Source organism: Caenorhabditis remanei, chromosome III, assembly GCF_010183535.1.
Source record: "Caenorhabditis remanei strain PX506 chromosome III, whole genome shotgun sequence".
NCBI classification, from domain to species: Eukaryota; Metazoa; Nematoda; class Chromadorea; order Rhabditida; family Rhabditidae; genus Caenorhabditis; species Caenorhabditis remanei.
The window spans coordinates 16,221,818-16,242,792 of NC_071330.1; the positions used below are offsets into that span (position 1 = coordinate 16,221,818).

General features: G+C 37.0%; 4 protein-coding genes across 4 annotated transcripts; 2 read left to right on the forward strand and 2 right to left on the reverse strand.

Moving 5' to 3' along the window:
- Positions 1 to 942: 942 nt before the first annotated feature.
- GCK72_011606 (uncharacterized protein) lies at positions 943 to 3,417 on the reverse strand (the record flags this gene model as incomplete). Its single annotated transcript, XM_053728566.1, has 3 exons — positions 943 to 1,181; positions 2,606 to 3,290; positions 3,340 to 3,417. 3 exons carry the CDS (start codon positions 3,415 to 3,417, stop codon positions 943 to 945), a joined length of 1,002 nt encoding a protein of 333 aa, XP_053588143.1.
- A 1,871-nt stretch (positions 3,418 to 5,288) lies between these two features.
- GCK72_011607 (uncharacterized protein) lies at positions 5,289 to 10,452 on the forward strand (the record flags this gene model as incomplete). The annotated part of the gene is made up of 5 exons (XM_053728567.1): positions 5,289 to 5,402; positions 5,449 to 5,531; positions 5,597 to 5,705; positions 7,065 to 7,196; positions 10,402 to 10,452. The coding sequence occupies 5 exons, from the start codon at positions 5,289 to 5,291 to the stop codon at positions 10,450 to 10,452; spliced, it is 489 nt and encodes a 162-aa protein (XP_053588144.1).
- On the reverse strand, positions 7,373 to 17,375 carry GCK72_011608 (uncharacterized protein; the record flags this gene model as incomplete). The annotated part of the gene is made up of 13 exons (XM_053728568.1): positions 7,373 to 7,490; positions 7,646 to 7,732; positions 8,472 to 8,791; positions 8,839 to 8,969; positions 9,477 to 9,588; positions 9,816 to 9,933; positions 10,781 to 10,883; positions 15,151 to 15,355; positions 15,418 to 15,486; positions 15,728 to 15,820; positions 15,926 to 16,034; positions 16,462 to 16,579; positions 17,261 to 17,375. The coding sequence occupies 13 exons, from the start codon at positions 17,373 to 17,375 to the stop codon at positions 7,373 to 7,375; spliced, it is 1,698 nt and encodes a 565-aa protein (XP_053588145.1).
- A 2,104-nt stretch (positions 17,376 to 19,479) lies between these two features.
- On the forward strand, positions 19,480 to 20,960 carry GCK72_011609 (uncharacterized protein; the record flags this gene model as incomplete). The annotated part of the gene is made up of 3 exons (XM_003102212.2): positions 19,480 to 19,554; positions 20,131 to 20,496; positions 20,787 to 20,960. 3 exons carry the CDS (start codon positions 19,480 to 19,482, stop codon positions 20,958 to 20,960), a joined length of 615 nt encoding a protein of 204 aa, XP_003102260.2.
- Between the last annotated feature and the right edge of the window lie 15 nt (positions 20,961 to 20,975).

Below are 20,975 nucleotides of genomic sequence, written 5' to 3' on the forward strand. Positions count from 1 at the left end.
GATACAGTACCGGACAAAAAGGTATCAACATTGGCTGTTTTCAGTGGAAAATGACCAACTTTGACAGTGTATTTCGGTGTCATCTGATTGTCCGATAAACTCAATTTTATATGGGCTGAACAGAGCAAAAATAGCACTTCATTTTTGTAGTTGGCCACTTTTTTGTAGAGACACTATCATGAAAGTTATAGGTTGTCAAAGCCATTTCAATGCAAATTAGCGAAATTTTGGAGCTTTTCACTTAGAGATCCTGTAACTATTTAGGTAGTGTCCCTACCAAAAAATTGTCAACTATAAAAATGAAGCTCTACCGTTGTTCTGTCCATCCCATACAAAATAAAATTTGCTGAACAATCAGATGACACCGAAATACACTCTCAAAGTTGGTCATTTTCCACTGAAAACAGCATTTTTGTCCGGTACTGTAAGTTTCCATGTTCCAGAGTTTTCTACTTCCACGTATCCAATGAATCCATTTACAATTTGTAATCTAAGAAACAGGCCCAGTTTGTCCTGGTCCACCAGTCCAGTTGATTCTCCCAAATTTAATTTTTACCTCAAAAAAAGAAGTTCCCAGGCGACTTGCGTCATACAACATTATGTTTCCCACTAACAAGATTAACATTTCATGCACTAATAATCCCACACCTTCAAACACATATGTACATTTCTATTTTTTCCCTCTGATTTGTAGCGTGCGCGTAGTCTAATCCCCCACTCGTGCCAAGAGAGAGCAAAGGTGTGCTTGATGTATATAAGAATATTATTATCTTGCTCATTGAGCAGATTATTTGCTGTTGGTGTCTCGAGTCTTGAACTTTTGCTCATTTTGCTTCTGGTCACATTTTTTGTGCTCAAATTTTGCAAGGTAGAGATATTTATGAGGTTATTAGGATGCTTTTGAGGATTATACACATGGAGGTACATAGATATAGATAGAGGTCACTGTCCAAAGACGTTGGTGTAGGTCAAATCGGGGTACTTGACGGAAAACAAGAGTTGATGGATAAACATATCCTCGGAAGTCTTCGTTACAACATGGAACAATGAGAGAAGATCAGCGAATCGAGTTGGTCCATTCTGCGGGTACGTCTGTCTACAGTAGGCGAGGAGAGCAGATGTGAAGTGGTGTTTGTTGGTTTCGATGAGCGCTTTTCCGGTTTCTGACAAGTCGGCGAGACCTGGAAGGAGGGGATATTGTTGGCAGTTCAGAGCGGGAGACTCACTAGGAAAGGTCATTGAGTTCGTTTGGAGTTATGGGGCGTGACCTATATCATTGGAAAGCTGAGAAAACGCTAATTCCAAATATATATTCAACTTTTATCCTCAAAGCCTGATAAACGCAAGATCAAAGTTTAATGAAATAGAGAGAAATTTGACCTTGCTTTTCTCGAATACCAAGCCTCAAAGGCAAAAACTGAATATATATTTGGAATCAGCGGTTTCTCAGCTTTCCAATGATATAGGTCACGTCTCATATCTCTAAACTGACGCCGTGACTCCCCGGGTTAGGAGTTTTAGTTCAGCGAGTTTTTAGTAGAAAAAACGAGTTTTTCGGCGGAAATTGATCTGAGAATGTTATCTCCAGCCAGAAAATTAGGTTTCTGAGCTGAAAACGTGATTTTTAACTCAAAAATCGGAGTTTTTGACTGAAATTGGGATGAAAATCATCCAAAAATGCGATTTTGAGTCCGAAAATTAAGTTTTTGAACTGAAAACTATAAAAAAATGTGATTTTCAGCCTGAAAATCGGGTTTTTTTTGCTGAAAATCTGGTTTTTGAGCTCAAGTCATCCAAAAACGCTATTTTTACACTGAAAATCGGGAAAATCTATTTATTTAAGTATTAAAACACTATAGAATTTGAGGTAGTTACATATAAAAGGGTTTCCATTTGAGAATTTCGAATTGTATTTCAATTAGGCTAATAACAACTTTAACTATGAGGATTTTATTCCTGAAATCAGAAGCTGAGCGGATCCTACAAACCTTTATTGTTAATCCTTATAGCTGAATCAAAAAATTGTTACATCCTTCAGAGTTATCTACAAAACAACTTTTTCAAAAAAAGATAAAACTTTTTCATTCAATTTTGGAATTAATTGAACTCATTGGGGCATTATGACGCGCCTCCAAAATAAAGATATTTTGAGATATATATATATCTTTGTCTTTGTAGTCAGACCTCTTTCATGACGTGATTTTGTTCGGTTAGCGGTGACTTATTGAAAAAACAAAATTTATATTTAAATATAGGTTTAACAAATTGTGATGTGATGTCACTATGGGAAAAACCCCTAGAGTTATGACATGTGATCTATATATTTAGTTTTTTTTCACTAGAGCCCTGGTATCTCAGACCTTTGATCTCGTTTTTCTCGAATACCAAGTTGCGAGGCCAAAAACTGAATATACATTTGGATACAGGGTTTTCATAGGTTTCCAATGATATAGATCACGTCCTATATCTCCAAACTGACTTCATGATCTTACCTAGTTGGCCGATCTCAACCGATTTTAGCTGATTTTGGCAAATCTAAACCGATCTCAACCGATCACTTACAGCCAATCTCAGCTTATTTCAACTTTTCTTAGCCTATCCTTACCTGCATCACAAAAGAAGACCATTGTGAGCAACAAGAACTCCTCCTTTGTCACTTGCAGGTCTTTTATCCGACCCGTCAACCGGCACTTTATGCTTCTCTCCAAATCTCCTTCATCCTCCAGAGTCGGTATGACTTCTAGTGTATCAGGAAGGGACATAAATGACTGACCCATCTTATCGAACGATTGATGAGCGATTGCAAATAGTGAAAAAGAAGGATACCGATTTTTAAGGAGAATCGAGCGGTCTTCCGAGCCAAGGAGATTCATGAACTCCACTTTTTTGAGGTAATCGACGGACGTCAAGGCAATCATGAGTTCCCATTCCACCACATTCATTTTGATGTATTTGGGTCTTGGCACGAAAGTTATCGGTTCCGGACGTCCGATCACTTCATGGATTGATAGGTTCTCAGTATGATGGTGATAGCCGTTGCTCAGTTTATCCTCACGATCATGATTCAAACGGAGCAGAATGGCAAGAAGATTATCCAGACATGAGTTCTCAGGAAGTGATTGAGAACGAACAGGATTTATTCCATTCCTGCACGGTATTTGCATTCCTGCACTGACGCATCTTTGGAAACGACAGTATCTGCATTTCCTGGAATTGCAACCAGCACACTCACGACTTTTTGATTTGATTGCACGACGGTAGAACATTTTGCACGCATTGCAGCAGACAACCTAAATCTCAGAATACGCCACAAAACAATTAATCAACTAATTAACTTACGCCATAATTAAATTCAATTGTTGAATTTCCACAAATTAGGCAAGAAGCACATTGACGAGGTTTATCGGGAGAGGGCATGGCTTAAAGAGAAGAGAAGAAAAAGAGAGTGTGGACTTGTTGTGCTCTCTGTTATTATATAGACTTTTGCTGAAAGAGGAGAGAGCCCCCCTCTCCTCTGGGAGTGTTCATGTGAGAAAATGGGATTAGATGGCTGCAAGAGGTAATACTTAGAAACAAAAAAGGTTGTGGAAGCAAAATTGCAGATATATTGAAACATCAGATGGATGGAGTGTAGTTTGGAAGAATAGGAAGAGTCTTTCTGAATCATCGTTCTTTGCTGGTTAATCTGCAAATGTTTTAATGGGGTACTGACAGTTTGAATCGAGAAATTTGCTGTCTTACAGCAAAATTCACGCTGGATTTTGAATCTGCAATTAGTTTTTGTTATCAAGACCCTGCTGACATTTAAGGTTCGTACAGATCAAGGGTAGAACTTCATTTTTGACGTTGACAACTTAAGGATAGAGACACCAGGGGTACTGTACGATGGGATACACTGTGTTAATGGAAACACCCGATCAAGAAATTGTATTTTCAATATGTCAAACAGAAATGTATCAGTTAATTTAATTTTCTTGTTTTTTTTTGAAACATGGCAAATTTATAGATTGAAAAATAATGAATGTTATACGCTTCACCGGTTGTCGATATATTCCAGAAAAATTTAAAAAAAAATTTTGTTTTAATTTTGATCATCACTGTCTACCTATTCAATACTTCTACATGTCAAACAGTGTTATATCAATTAATTTGTGTTTTATTGCAATCCTTTTTTAAAGATGTTTTTCCCCTATTTTTCTAAATAAACATGTCGAAATATTTTTTTGCTTCGCTATTCACATCATTTTCATTTAATTAATAAAAATTCAAAATCGCTTCTTGATTTCTGTTATCTTATCTCTTCTGGTCATCTCAACATTGACGAAGAAAAAGAAAAACAAAATGAGAGATATGGAGACGCAGAGAGGTGAGAGAAATCGATATCTACACAAACAATATATGAAGAAGGTCACTATCTTCTTATTCTCGCACTTCCTTTTCATTTAATCAATTGTCATTTTTTCATTAAGAAAAGTGCCAACTATGACGATCTGTGAATTTACACCGAGTAAGTCTCTATTCCAGTAAAATTCAAATAGCTTCGGTTTTTATAAGCTACAAGTCATTGCAAACGGTTACAATTTTAGAATAATATTTTTCATAGAAATATGAAACATTCTGCGTTTTTTAAGATAAAAATCATGGAAATTGGACTAAAAATGATAAAGTTACAGAATTTCGAAAATTTCCGAAAAATCAAAAAATTCCTCACTTTTCTATAATTCCAAATGATTTTAGTGTGATTGTTTCATTTTGCATTTTTTTACAAAAACTTCAGTTGATTCCAATCATTTTGAGGTATAAATCACAAAAATCGGTTGAATATTCAAAAAGTAACAGATTTTCGAAAATTTTCGAAAATCAACAATTCACAATTTGTGTCGTATCTTGATCAGTTTTAAGGCTAGCCTCGTGAAAGTGATATTTTTGAACTCAGCGTGTCAAGACCTTTCAGAAAAGTATAATCATGCCCGGAGTTGGGTCCCACCACGAAAAACACAATTTTAAAGGCGCATACCCCATTTTTTAGCCAAAAACCCAACTTACTCCGAATGTAGGCATGATTATACTCATTCAAAGCGTCTTAATAAGCTGAATTTGAAAATGAAACTTTTATTCAAATATTTTGCTGAAAATAGATATATTTTAAGATTTTTGAAAATTTTCGAAAAGTTTCGAAATTTCTAACTTTTTTCATTTTTAACTTAGCGAGTTGATTTTAGGCGGAAAATTTGCATAATTAAATGTTCTTTTTTTTTTAAATATAGTTCCAAAAATTTTGTGTTCAAATGTATGAAAAACCCAAAAAAAATCCAAAAAACAATCCCTTTTCAGGCTCCAAAAATCGAAAAATCGACGTTCACGCGCATGTCCTGCCAAAGAACATTCCTGATTTTCAGGAGGTCAGTTTTATGGTACCGTAGGCACCCTAAATCAAAAAATTTCCAGAAATTCGGCTACCCAGGATTCGTGCGTCTCGACCATAAGGATGACGGTACTACTCATATGATAAAAGATGGAAAGTTGTTCAGGTAATTAAATTTTTAAATTTTTAATTATTAGGGTAATTAATAATTAACTGAAAAATTAAATTTAGAGTCGTAGAACCCAACTGTTTCGATACGGAGACTCGAATTTCCGATATGGATAAGGCGAATGTAAATGTGCAGTGTTTGAGTACGGTTCCAGTGATGTTTTCTTATTGGGTATGTTGAAAAAACGGAATTTTTAATTTATTGGAGTGGAAACAAAGAAAACGCGCTTATTTTTAGGTATAAATCATAAAAATCGGTTGAATATTCAAAAAGTTACAGATTTTCAAATATTTTCGAATTTCAAAAATTTACAAATCGTATCGTATCTCATTCAGTTTTGAACCTAGTCACATGAAAGTTATATTTTTGAATTAAGCGCGTCGAGACCTTTTAGAAAAGTATAATCATGCCTAGTTTCTGAGATAGTTGGGTCCTGCCACGAAGACTACAGTACCCGTATTCCGGACTACTGTAGCTATCGTGGTGGGGCCTAATTTGCTCCGAACCTATTCATGATTATACTCATTCGAAGCGTCTAGACGAGCTGAATAAGAATGTATAAGTTTGATGACCGAATTGTCGGATCCTAGACCACCAGACCTGGAAAAGTGGTTTAAAGCACGGGAGGGTCAAAAATCAAAAGTATGGCATGATTATACTTTTCTGAAAGGTCTCGACGCGCTGAATTCAAAAATATAACTTTCATGCGGCTAGCCTGAAAACTGACCGAGATATGAATCAACTTGTGATTTTTTGGTTTTTGAAAAATTTCGAAAATATTCGAATATCTGTAACTTTTTTTGACTTTACTCCGTTTTCTTTGGTTTTTGTCTCAAAATGCGTAGAATTTTCTGTATTTTCGTTGAAAAAATTCCTCGAGTTAAAACACGCTCCAATGAATACCCAAACAGTCTCTCCACACCCCGTCGTCTCCCCACCTCTCTCCCTCCACATTTATATACACCTTGCGTTCTCGCGTCGCGACTGTTGCCACTTGGCGCAGGCGGGTAGACTGTCGTCGTCCACCGCGCCGAGCGTAGGGTCATGAGTTCGACACCCACGCAGTGAGAAGTCTGTGATGTTTTTTCAAGACGGGACCGACTTGTGAATGATGCATAACAGAAATGCTGAGACTTTTTTTTTTCCTTTTTTCGGAGGGATTTTTTGTTTTTTGTATCGTTGGAAAAGATTTGGAAAGGATTGGAAAAGAGCAATTTGAGGAAAATTTTTTTTTGAAAACGAATTTTGGCGTTTTTCTTTTTTCATACAAAATATTTTTTAGTAAAACTTTGTCCAGAAAAGAACGGTTTCATTTTCCTCAGAAAATAGATTCTTGAGCCATTTAGCGTGACAAGACGCTTCGAATGAGTATGATCATGACCATATTTAAAAGTTTTTGGGTTACTGTAGTTTTCGTGGTGGGACCCAAAAATTGAAACTGTGCAAAGTAGGGCATGATTATACTTTTCTGAAAGCTCTCGTTCTCCTAATTGCAATTATATAATTAAATCCGGGATATGTTAATTCCAGGCAAAACCAGAAGACACTGAAGTCGTCGCTCGTTTCGTTAACGACGACTTGCTAGCTGAATGCCAGAAATATCCGGACCGTCTGATTCCACTTGGCACTTTGCCAATGAATGATGTGCAGAGAGCAATTCAGGTATGCAATTTGTGGAAAATTTTTTTAAAAATTAAAAATTTATTCGTTGACTAGAAAAAAATAAAATTAAAAACTGAGCAAATCGAATGAAAGTTGGTCAAAAAAAATATTTTTTTTGTTTGAAAAAATTGGCTAAAAACCCGTAAAACTAATGAAAAATAAGAGAGGTAATTAACTTAATTGACCCGCAGATAGTGTTGCCAGTAGGCAATATTGAAGAGAACGAATAGGAATGGGAACATGAAGACGGATACCGAATCGATTTTGTGAGCAAGTATTTCTCGGCGTTGCTTTCTAAATAAAATGAAAAATTTGAAAAATTCTGCGTTTTTTAAGCTAAAAATCATGAAAATTGGACTAGAAATGATAAAGTTAGAGAATTTCGAAAAATTTCGAAAATTCAAAATTTTTTTGAATTTTTTGAATTTTCTATAATTTTTTGCATTTACCTTGATAGTGATGACGAAGTAGACGCAGGTATCGTTTCTGCTTCATCCAGCATCATATTGACCACATTTGTTGGCTCACAGGAGCATCTGCAACAGGGGGGCTCCATGACGTTGATATTAGAGCGCATTTGCTTTTTTTACACAAAATTTGATTGATTACTGTCATTTTGAGCTATAAATCACAAAAATCTGTTAAATATTCAAAAAGTTATGAATTTTCAAACATTTTCGAAATTTTTCCAAAATCTGAAATTTCAGAAAATAGATGTATCTTGTCAGGATTTTGTCTTATCTGATTTTTGAAACCATATTTGGGTTCAGCGCGTCGAGACCTTTCAGAAAAGTATAATCATGCCTAGTTTCTGAGATAGTTGGGTCCCGCCACGAAAACTACAGTACCCAAACTCCGGACTACTGTAGCTTTCGTGGTGGGACCCAATTTGCTCCAAACTTAGTCATGCTTATACTCATTCGAAGCGTCTAGACGAGTTGAATAAGAATATGTTTGTTTGATGACCGAATTGTCGGATCCTAGGCCACCAGAGCTGGAAAAGTGGTTTAAAGCGCGGTGGGTCAAAAATCAAAAAAATGGCATGATTATACTTTTCTGAAAGGTCTCGACGCGCTGAATTCAAAAATATAACTTTCATGCGGATAGCCTCAAAACTGACCCAGATACGGCACAATTTGTCAAATAGAAAATATTCGAAAATATTCGAAATTCCAACTTTTTGAATATTCAACCGATTTTTGTGATTTATACCTTAAAATGATGGGAATCATCTAAATATTGTGTAAAAAAAGCTTCAAACTCCAAAAAACTCACGAAGAACTGAAACTCTTCATAGCACTAGCCAAATTTCCGTTCAACCCAAACCCAGGCGGAATATAGCCATAGTCGTTGTCCCGTAGACTTAATAACGCCGATTCCTCCTCGTTTTTCGGCTGTTTCTGACGTCGGATTACTGTAGAATTGGCGGATTGTTGGACGGGCGGAGGGTGCGCGGGTTTTGGGGCGACTTGGGCGCACGGGGGTGATCGGAGACCCGTTGGCTCCTCCTCCCGGGATAAATATCCGACCCAAGCGAGTTCTAGAAGAGAACAGAAGACAAATGTCATACACGATAACATCCACACGTCGATAGCCTGGAATACGGTATTCTTGAAAATGGGCGGGGCCTACAGTAACTCACTTTCACATATGATACCCTTGGCAGATTCCTAATAATATTTCCAAACTGAAAAGTCATCGCTAGTAGACTATTGACACCAAGCATCGTCCTGGCCGGGATTGCTTTGGAGCCGAGAGCAAATGATATCCAAGCTGGAAAAAAGGGTGTCTAGGGTGTCCTTATATCCTTAGAATGATAAAAATAAAAAGCAAAAAAAATTTGACCCCAGGTGGGATCGAACCCGGGTAGTGAGATTTGTAGTCGGTGATGTTACCGGATACACCACACCTTCACCACATCTCGCTGCCGGGCTGCTCGCCGCCAAGGAGACAAAAACGGCGGTTTTATCACCGCCCGCTCCCTCCGTATTTTTAGTGTGCGCGCTTGGCGCAGTGGCTAACGCGTCTGTTTTTGCATCCGCAGGTGCCCGTGGGTTCGACCCCCACCTGTGGGAAACTTTTTTTTCTGTTTTTTTTTCTTGTTTCCCAAATGATTGTAAGAGTCTCCTTGACACATTTTCCCATTATTTTTACATTATTTTGAGAGAATGAGCTACAAATTGGCATCATTTGGCATCAACTCGCCTTAGTTGTACTTCCGGAAAACAAGGAAAATAAGAAAATAATGACATGTACTTATTTAAGGTTTCATGAACTTACATATACAAATAGTGAGATACGTCGGCAGATAGGCTTGTAGAATATACCAACCGGCGCGACGTTTGAACTCGAATGACATTGTTAACTCGTGCCAGTACCCAGCGGGATATTCCTGAAAATTAATAGAATAAATGGATAGAATATATGTAAGAAAAAAAAGCCCGAGAAATTTGCTACATTTTGGTATAAAATATATTGGAAAACACGGAAATTTTTCAAAAAAAATTTCAAAAAAAAAATTTTTTTTTCAATTTTTCAGCATTTTCCATAGTCCCCAGTTTGTCAGTTTTTCCAGAAAACTCCAAAAATTGAATTTTTTTTAAATTCCAGTCCGCGTACCTCTGTAGTTCGTATTTTGTGTATATCCACCAGCTCGTAGTCGGCCAACTCCATTTTATCCCGCATCTTCTGCACCCCGTTCTCCGACCAATCCATTTTTACTTCATCTGTGTTGTAGCTGAAATATAATTAGTATTAATTAATATATACATAACAAAAACTCTTTTTTGAGAAAAAACATTTCAGCAAAAAAATTTTTTTTTAGGAATTTTTTTTTATCTAAAACAACCGTACCTCGCTCAGATTTGCTCCACACACTTTTTTACCAAGATTTTTAGATTCAGCTAGTCGAGACGCTTCGAATAAGTATAATCATGACTAGGTTTGAAAAAATTAAAAAATTTCGAAAAAACGGTCTTGCCACGAAAACGCCCTGGGTTACTGTAGCTTGAAATCAAGACAGGCATATTATATTTTTTCGGGAAGTGCTTCTTATTCCGGTTTATTTAAAGCAAAAATGAGGAGAAAATCTCAACAATTAAAAAAGTTATCGATTTTCAAAACTTTTCAAAAATCAAAAAATATCTAAAACTACCGTATCCCGCTCAAATTTGCTCCATACACTTTTTTTTATTAATATTTTCAGAATCAGCTAGTCGAGACGCTTCGAATGAGTATAATCATGACTGGGTTCTGAGAAATTTAATTTTTTGTAATTTTTTTTTAATTGGTGGTTTTCGTGGTGGGACCCAAAATAGGTCATGATTATACTTTTTTTAAAGGTCTCAACACGCTGATTCTGAAAATACACATCAATCTACATAAAAACGAAACTGGAGTGAGTTATGCCAAATTTTGTCTTTTTTTTTCATTTTCGAAATATTTTGAAAATCTGTATCTCAGGCAATTTTTGGTAGTTTTTCTTGATTTTAGGCTCAAAACGTGTGTAATACCTCCGAGTGATTGGAAAAAACATTTTGCATCTTTTAGAAGCTGAAATTTTCAGAAATGTTCAAAAAACTCACTTAAAACTCTCGAATGTCAGTGAGCAGGTGACGTTGTCGAACGGAAACTTTGTCAGATCCATAATACACGGTCCTTGAAGTTTTAGTCGGTAATTCGTCCATACTGTAATAGGAAATGTTTGTTTTATTAAAAAACTTCTTTTTTTCAAAAAAAAAAATTTAGACCCCTCACAGCTCTTTTATTCCCATTTTTCCAAATAAAAAAGAAACGAGAGAGTCACGCAATGATTCATTGCCGCCCGTCTCCGATTAATCTCTCTCTTCTCGATTTCATGTACTATTTCTTTTCGAAAAAAAGGAAAAAAAAAAACATTTTTCTACTGAAAAAGTCACGATAAACGAATGAATTATTCGCAGATTAAACGAATAGATCTCATTTAATTGCTTTTCGGTTTTTTTTTTGGAAAAAGAAGAAGATTTGAACAAAAAAGCTTAAGCTCTATCCGATTACCTAAAATTACAGCAAAAACCACTTGGAAATAGTAGAAATTGAGAAAGTTACAGATTTTCGAAAATTTTCGAAAATCAAAAATTCACAAATTGTGGCGTATCTTGGTCAGTTTTGCTCCAAACTCAAATTAAAACATATTTTCAAATTTAGCTCGTCAAGACGCTTTGAATAAGTATAATCATGCCTATGTTCTAGTTGAATAATTTTCTGACCGCCACGCGACCGCGACGCGCGCAAGCAAAATTTTCAAAGTTCCTCAAACCTTATCAATATGGAGCTCAAAACTTTGCAAATTTAATGGACATTTCCAATATGTAATTGAAATTATGAAATTACAGTCAGGTAATAAGATTCAGCGGATTTTCAGAATTTCAGTTTTCGAAAATTTTCGAAAATCTGTAACTCTTGAATTTTTCCATGTTTTCGGATAGTTTTGACGCCAAAATGTCTGAAATAAACTGCTTTGTGGAGGAAAACACATCTGTCCTGAACCCTTATATCGATACGCTACGCAACCGCGACGCATATGCCAAATTGTTCATTTTTTCAAAATTCACTAAATTCTATCAATATGGTGCTCAAGACTTTGCAAATTTTATGGAGAATCTGAAAAATGATGATTCAATTTTAGTTTTTTCAGTTTCTGACGTGTTTTCTGCCTGCAAGTGGTTCTGTACCGCTACGCAACCGCGACGCGTATTTTTCAATTTTCAATTTTCCTAAAATCCTTTCAATTTGGAAATTTTTGAAATTTTTTGAAAAAGAACACGTTAAAACTATCAATTTCAGATTCTCCATAAAATTTCCAAAATTTTGAGCCCCATATCGCCCTGGGTTGCTGCAATTCAATTTTTCGACCGCGCGAAGCGGTCGCGTTGCGGTCAAAAGTTGGCACTCACCAAAGTGGCTCAAACCATAGCAATATGGGTATCAAAAGTTTGGAAATTTTATGGAGAATCTGAATATCGTAATTATTTCTTTATTGCACTTTATTTTTTCCATATTTCAATCCTCCATTTCCAATTTCTGACCCCCAAAACATGACATCATGGATTGTCCATCACCAAACATGGAAAATTGGCTTCTCTCTTTTCCTAAATCGAAATCAAATTCAATTTCAAAACGTGGTCCCTTCCAGACCGCCCGTCTTTCGGTTCCTGTTTGTTTTCCTCCAAAAAAGGAAAAAAAGTGTAGCAAAGTGATGAAATGCAAATTCGATCCAAAAATTTTGTGACAAATTTGGCACCACCGGAGGGAAGGGAAAAGGGGACAAAAATTACGGGCGGCGCGTGAGGAAATCGAAAATTCAATTTATTCGGGAAGACGAAAGGCAGCGGTAGCGGCAGTCTTTGGTGCATGATGACCTAAGTACGAGGATTTTGGTGGGAAGTTTAAAAAATTGAGGTTGGAAGTATTTTCCCTACAAAACAGTCCAATTTTACACATTCCTACGCTAGAACTATCCGAAAACGTGGAAAATTTCAAAAGTTACAGATTTTCGAAAATTTTCGAAAAACTAAAATTGTGAAAAATCGCATCTAACAATAAAATTTCCTGATTCCAATTTCATATTCAGATTTTCTAAAAAATTTCCAAAGTTTTGAGCCCCATATTGCTGTGGTTTGAGCAACTTTGGTTTTTCGACCACGCGTCGCGGTCGCGTAGCGGTTCAGAACCACTTGAAGGCGGAAAACACGTCAGAAACTGGGAAACTGGGATCGAATTATTATTTTTCAAATTTCCCGCAAAATTTGCAAAATTTTGAGCCCTATATTGCTTTGGTTTCAACAACTTTGGCTTTTTCGACCACGCGTCGCGGTCGAAAGGTGAAAGGAGCTAGATTTTGGCTCAAAACTAAACATAATTAGTTTTCCACACGTTTTTACAAACACTTTCACCGACTCTCTTTGCTACGTTCCAGATATCGCTCCGAACCGCTACGCGACCGCGTCGCACCGCGATGAAATTTCATGAAATTTCAATTTCCTGCCAAATATCATCAATATGGGGAAAAACTCCGCATTTTGTGTAACTAAGCCAGTAATGATACTCTGAAGGCACACTTTTTTGGGTTTAGTATAAAAACTGCACGGGCGGTACTTAGTTTTTTGGCAAAAACTGACAAAAACCCCAATTTTTTCATTTTTCTGGATTTTCATCACGCTCTAATCCTCGCACGGCGTCCATTTGATTTATCGTCTCCCCCTCGCCCGTCTACTTGATCCCCCTTTTTTTGAAAAAATTGTGCACTTTTTCGACCGAAATCTTAGTTTTGCACACACTCCCCTCGTTTTTCGCCTTTATCTCCTTATTTTTGGATCCCTTGGGAGGATTCTGATGGGATGGAAGGGGGGGGGGATGGCTTAAGACCAGGGTGGTGAGGAAAAAGAAATTGAGAAAACGGGCGGCGAGGAGGAGGAGGGCAAGTTGTAGTAGCAGAGTAGTAGGAGTAAACGAGACCAAAATATTCGATGGAAGGAGTTATTTGAACTCTTAGGCCGGATTTAGGTCAAAAATGGGAAATATATTGAGAAATTGGGGCCGCAAAGTACAATTTTTGGTTGAAAAAAAGTCAGAAACTGGAAAATTGGAATCGAAACATTGTTTTTCGAATTCTCCATGAAATTTCCAGAGTTTTGAGCCCCATATTGCCATGGTTTGAGCAACTTTGGTTTTTCGACCACGCGTCGCGGTCGCGTTGCGGTCGAAAAACTAAATTGCAGCAAACCAGGGCGATATGGGTATCAAAATTTTGGAAATTTTATGGAGAATCTGAATTTGATAGTTTCAAAGTTCTGGGAGCTCACTGGTCAAAAGAGTTTCGCAATTTTGTCATCGCGCGTCGCGGTTGCGAAGCGGTCACATTTGCCTATAACAATGTAACGACGCCCTCACGGTATAATCTTTAACAATTCTCAGAATTTTATAAATTCTTGGTGCTATTCCCAAAGTTTTGACACCCAAATCTCTTTAGTTTCCCAGAATTCCAAATTCCGACCGCGACGCAACCGCGACGCGACAAAACCAAAATTTCAGAACTCACCAAACCATAGCAATATGGGGCTCAAAACTTTGGAAATTTTATGGAGATTCCGAATATGCTGCCAAAATTCTAAAACAACCGCCAGGTATCAAGATTCAGCGGGTTTTCAAATTTCTGATTTTCAAAAAATTTCGAAAACTTTCGAAAATCTTAAACTTTTAAATTTTTCAACATTTTTCGGAGTTTTTTTATTTCAAATTGTGTAGAATTGGTCGCACTGTTTTAAAAAAATACATTCCTCATAATTTTCCAGAATTTTCCCATCAATTCTAAGCAAAACTCTTCTGACTTCAGATTTCCCAACGGGAACCCTTGTATTATTGTTTTCCAAACATGGAATACATTTATCTCGTCGTTTTTCTATTTTTCTTCTTTTTTTCGACAAAACAACAAGAAAAAACTAATATTCTGACTCCCCCCTTTTCTCTAGGTCTCTCTGAAATTGTCAGTAGAGCGCGTTTGCTTTTATTTTTTATTTTTACACAAAATTCAGAATATTCCAGTCATTTTGGGCTATAAATCACAAGAATCGGCTGAAAATTCGAAAAGTTAGAGATTTTCGAAAATTTTCGAAAAATTTCGAAAATCAAAAATTCACAAATTGCGTCGTATCTCGGTCAGTTTTGAGGCTAGCCGCATGACAGTTATATTTTTGAATTCAGCGCGTTGAGACCTTCCAGAAAAGTATAATCATGCGGGCGGTTGGGTCCCACCACGAAAATTCAAATTTAAAGGCGCATAGGGTAGGTCAAAAATGGAAAATGTGCAAAGTATGGCATGATTATACTCATTTAAAGCGTCTTGACACGCTGAATCCGAATTTGTTAGTTACAGTAACCCTAGACGTGAAAACCTTGAAAAAAATTGACGACTTACCAGTGCCATTCGCATAAATCATCAAAAATATATTGGGAAATGGGCTTTTGTGAATATCCGCAGTTTTCGAGTTGATAAAACACGAGTTGGGTGTCCACAACTTCTCCAAAAGCACTGAATTCAGTGATAAATTGTATTTGCAAGGATTGAGGAATGCATAATTGAGCGCTGGGTCGTGCCACGTCTCATAGATGTAGATATCGAGCTGAAATTGTAAAAAATGGGATAAAAACTTGAAAATTATGTGAAAAAAACTCAAAAACTCACTTGAAAATCCGAAGTAATATCTGAAATTGTTGTGATCTCCTGTACCCACACTTCCACTTCCACTTCTACCTAAACATGTTTTAATTTTTCGAAAATTTTTTGAAAAATAACACGTTAAAACTATCAAATTCAGATTCTCCATGCAATTTCCAAAATTTTGATACCCATATCGCCCTGGTTTGCTTCAATTCAATTTTTCGACCGCGACGCGTGGTCGAAAAACCAAAGTGGCTCAAACCATAGCAATATGGGTATCAAAATTTTGGAAATTGCATGGAGAATCTGAATTTCTTATTCAAAACTTGCTTACCTGCCCTCCTGGAATCTTATGCCTATTGTAATTGCTCATAATTGTGCCCAAAATGAACGAATCGTTGGCGCAGTTTTTTGTGGCTCTCTCCACCTGAAAATTTTCGAATTTTCTTGAATAAAAGGTTTTTTTTAATCAAAGAAACCCCCAAGAACCTAAAAACTACGAATTTATTTTTAAAATTTTGGGTTACTGTACCTTCGCCGGGTTAATAATCGGGCGTAATGCTCCGTGCTCGTCCACCTCCCAATCATAATTTCTGGTGAGTCGGCGTAGACTTGGCGAGTTTCGTCGGTACACTGATTTTCTGAAAAAACATTTATTTTCGAATTTTCGTAGTTTTTTACCGCCAAAATCACATTTTTGACAGCTAAAAACGCAGAAAAAAGTTTTTCGTATCGGTTTCCAAACTCTACGCAAAATTTCCAAAGTTTTGATATCCATATTGCCATGGTTTGCATCAACTCAAATTTTCGACCGCGCGTTGCGGTCGCGTTGCGGTCAAAACTCAACCCTCACCAAACCATAGCAATATCGGGCTCAAAACTTTAGAAATTTTATAAGGAATCTGATTTTTCAAGTTAAATAATTTGATTTTGGGTTGGTAGAACAGAAATTTGAAAAAGTGAAAAATTTGGAAAAAAAAATTTTTGTAAAAAAAATTTTTTCGGGAAGATTTTCTGATTTTTTGCATGTTTTTGGGAGTTTAAAAGTTTTTCAAAAATTTTTCCCACCTGGCTTGACACATGAGAAGTAGTACGGCGAGGGAGAGGAATTGCAGATAGTGCATTGATGCATCCGCCTCCACACCTTGCTCGGTTCGAGATGAATTTACAGTGGTCGGGCGGTTTCCTACAAATTAATATTTTTAAAATTGAAAAAATTTAAATTTAGAAAAAAAATTCAAAAAAATTTTGGAAGAGCAGTGAAAAATGGAAAGAAGTGAAGAGAGAAGAGACGGAAAAAAAACGAGAAGGAAAATAGGCCACGCCCACTTTTCTCTTCTTACAACTAGCCGTTTGACTCCTTCTCTTCCTTCTTCTTCGTCTTCTTCTTAGTTTAGTCCGTATAGAAATAAGAAGGGGAAGAAGAAAAGAAAAGAAGACGTCCCCCCCGCCCATCTCAACGTCTTCTTCTTCGTATGTCCGTCAATGTGTCTGGCTCTGCTCTCTCTAACACCGTCCTAACTATTTCGAAGACGTCCCCCCCCCCCACTCGCTCGTCTTCTTAGTAGTCGTAGGCACTCTTTTTCGTTAAAATGGCATTGAAAGATGAGTTCAAACTGAGGAGGACAATTGTTGGGGTATTGGAAAAGAATGGAAAAAGAATTCAAAAAGAAAAAAAAAGATTTGAGCCCCCAAAAGAATCGAACCCCGGTCGTGTGATCCGTAGCCTACCGCCTTAACCAGTAGGCCACTCAAACAACGAAGTGGTGCCACCGCGAGGTGGTGATAAAGCCCGGGGAGCGACAATTGACACAGTTCCACCGCCGCCACAGTTATCACCCCCCCACACCACTCGTGGTGTGCGCACCTGTGGTGTAGTGGGTTACACTTTTGACCTCCAATCCATTATACCAGGGTTCGATTCCTATTGTCTCAAAAAGTTTTTTGCTTCTTTTGCAAACCTTTATCAGGTATGCAAGCATGCTCTATTGACAAAATAACAATGGGAACTGGGTAGTAGGTGTTGGCGGGAGATGAAATATTTATTATTCTCTTTTTTTCAAGAAAAAATGAAGAAAAAAGTTTTCTCCCAAGGTTTCCATGGAAATCTTGAGAAAGAAAACAGAAAGATATAAAAACATCAAAATTTTCTCATGAAAAGGAATATAATGATTGGTTTTGAATAGGGGGAGCAGCACGAGGGACAGAAGTTTGGAGCACTTGAGGGAAATAAAAAAAATTGGAAGTGGAAGAATTTATTTTATTGAATTTGAGCGGGAAGGGTCTCGAAATGTTCTTCCTTGGAAAAACCAAAGATTACCTTTCATTTAAGTGAAAAATCACCAAAATCCAACTGAAAAACAAGGAGTTATGGAATTTCGAAACTTTTCGAAAATCTCAGAAAGTTTTAGGTGTCATAACTCTCTCGGTTTTGCTTCAATCTGCTTAAAAACACAATATTTGAATTCAGCGTTCCGCGAGCTTTCAAAAAAGTATAATCATGCCTAAGTTCTACTCAATTCAAATTTTTCGGTGTCATGCGCCTTTAAACCCTTGCGACCTACCGTAACTCGGTCAGATTCGACTGAAACTTGATGAAATTTAATTTTCTGAACTCAGCGTGTTGAGAGCTTTCAGAAAAGTATAATCATGCCCAGGTTTGCTTCCAATTGGGTCTCACCACGAAAACTACAGTACCCCAGTTTAAAGGCGCATACAGTAGTTTTGCACCAAATCTAGGCATGATTATACTCATTGGAAGCGTTTCGACGAGCTGATTTCGAAAATGTAAAGTTCATAAGTTTTGAGTAAAATCCATATGAGTTACGGCAATTCGAAAATGCTGAAATTTTAGAAATTTTTCGAAAATCTGTAACTTTTTGATTTTTAGCTATTTCACTTAAATTTTTGATGTGGAAGACTTGTCAGTTATTAATCTTGTCTAGAAAAATATAACCATGACCTAAACTTACGCATTTCTAGTCCTCACCGATCCTGAAAATTTCACACGGAAAAAAATTTGGAACAAAAAAATGTTTTCCAAAAACTTTCATTCACTTCCACTATAATAAATAAATTTTCTCGCCGCAAAAAAAAGAAAAAAAAAGTTGGCACCCATAATTTTTCCCGGGTAATCGTCCGTCCTCTCCCGAAAATCCATCCGAGAAGATTGAATTTCAAATGTGTACTTTTTCAATTTGGGTATAGAGTACTTTTTTCAACTTTTTGGTGTGACCAATTTCAGGGAAATATGTGGAAAAAATTTCGACTGCAATTTTTTTGAAAAATGGGAATTGGGGTCTAAAAGTGCAAAGTTAGGTCATAGTTATATTTTCTAGGCAAGATGAATTGCTGACAAGTTTTCCACATCAAAAATTTGAGTGAATTAGCAAAAAATCAAAAAGTTATAGATTTTCGAAAATTTTCGAAAACTCCAGCATTTTCAAACTGCCATAACTCCTATGGATTTTACTCAAACTTTATAAATCTTACATTTTTGAATCCAGCTCGCCGAGACGCTTCGAATGAGTATAATCATGCCTAGATTTGGTGAAAAATGCAAAACTACGGTATGCGCTGCGCCTTTAAACTGGGAGTACTGTAGTTTTCGTGGTGAGACCCGACTTTAAGCAAACCTGGGCATGATTATACTCTTCTGAAAGCTCTCAACACGCTGAGTTCGAAAAATTAAGTTTCATGAAGTTTCAGTTGAATCTGACCGAGTTACGGTAGTTCAGAAGGGTTTAACGACGCATAACATCGAAAAAATTTTAATTGAGTAGAACTTAAGCATGATTATACTTTTCTGAAAGCTCTCAATGTGCTGAAAACGAAAATATAATTTTTTAAAAATTTTGGAGTGGGTCTTGAAGAGAAATTGAAGGATTACTGTAGTGAAAAAAAAAACAGAAAAACTCAAAAACCCTCTAAACAACTGAAAATACCTTAAAAGTATACTCATTCGATGCGTTTTACCACGCTGAATTCAAAAAAATGATAAAATTTTTAATTATTCCATATTTTGACACCGAAATAATGAAAAAAAATAAAATTTTGCAGGAAGTCCGTCGATGCTATTCTCTAGGAATGAAAGGATTCGAAATCGGCTCTCACGTTGGCGACAAATCGTTGGATCACTCCGATTTTTGGCCGCTTTATAAGGTATTTAGGCGCCCGTTTTTACGACGAATGGAAAAAGTACGATTCATCGAATATTCTAGGCGCGAAACGGCACGTTTTCGCCACATTTATTATTCATCGTTGACGCATTTTTAGGCGATTTTTATACTTTTTTTTATCGAAAGAGTATTATAAGATTTTTCACATTTTTTGGCTCTTTTTTGCTCTTTTTATACGTCAAACCATGAGAAAATGGGTATATGTCACGTTTTAGGTTTTTTGAAAATCTCAAACTCTTTTGAGTGTCATAACTTTCTCAGTTTCTTTCCAATCTGCTTCAAAATAACATATTCAAATTCAGCGCGTCGAGAGCTTCCATAAAAGTATAAACATGCCTAGGTTTGCTTCCAATCGGGTCCCACCACGAAAACTACAGTAACCCGATATAACCAATTTCGCGGCGAGACCCAACTTAATCCAAACCTAGTCATGATTATACTCATTCGAAGCGTCTCGACGAGCTGAATTTGAATATGTTGTTAAAAATTGGATGGGGATGAAACTGACAAAGTTACAACAATTTACATTTTTTGAAAATTTTCAAAAAATTGATTCCAGGTCTGCGAAGAGCTCTCGGTGGTGCTATTCGTGCACCCATGGGATATGCACATGTGGGATGGACGTCTTCAGAAGTATTGGATGCCATGGTTGGTAGGAATGCCATCCGAGACCGCTCAAGCGATTTGTTCGGTTCTAATGGGCAATATTTTGGTGATGTTCCCAAAACTTCGGTTCTGTTTCGCTCACGGCGGCGGTTCGTACCCAATTATTCGTGGCCGAGTTTCTCACGGATGGAATGTTAGGCCAGATTTATGTGCCATGGATTGCCACGTGTCACCGAATCAGCTGGACGGGTTGTTGTGGACGGATTCGTTGGTGCACGATGCGGCGGCACTCGAATTGCTGATTAGTACTGTGGGGAAGGTGTGTCCAAGTGTCTAGATGTCTTAATTAAGATCCCATGGGAATCGAACTAGGGTCGCCAGATTAGTAGACAGACTCCTTACCAGGTAGACCACCTGGGCGCAACGAGAAACCCTCGCGCCTCGCCTTTATCATCGCCTCCCTCAGCTTTTTCATTGTGAAGACAAGTGGCGCAGTCGTTTACACTTTTGCCGTCGGTACCGAGGTACCCGGGTTCGATTCCCCATGCGGTCAAATCTTTTTTGTTTTCTTTTTTTATCAATTATCAAGTAATTTTCGATAATTTTCAGAATCACATCGTCCTCGGAACCGACTATCCATTCCCATTGGGCGAGTTGGAGGTTGGAAAAGTTGTGGAGGAATACGAGCCGTTTTCCGCGTTGGATCGTGATAATTTGTTGTGGAAAAACGCGATTAGAATGCTAGATTTGGATGAGAACACTCTTTTTGATAAGAATTTCTAATTTTTTTAAATTTTT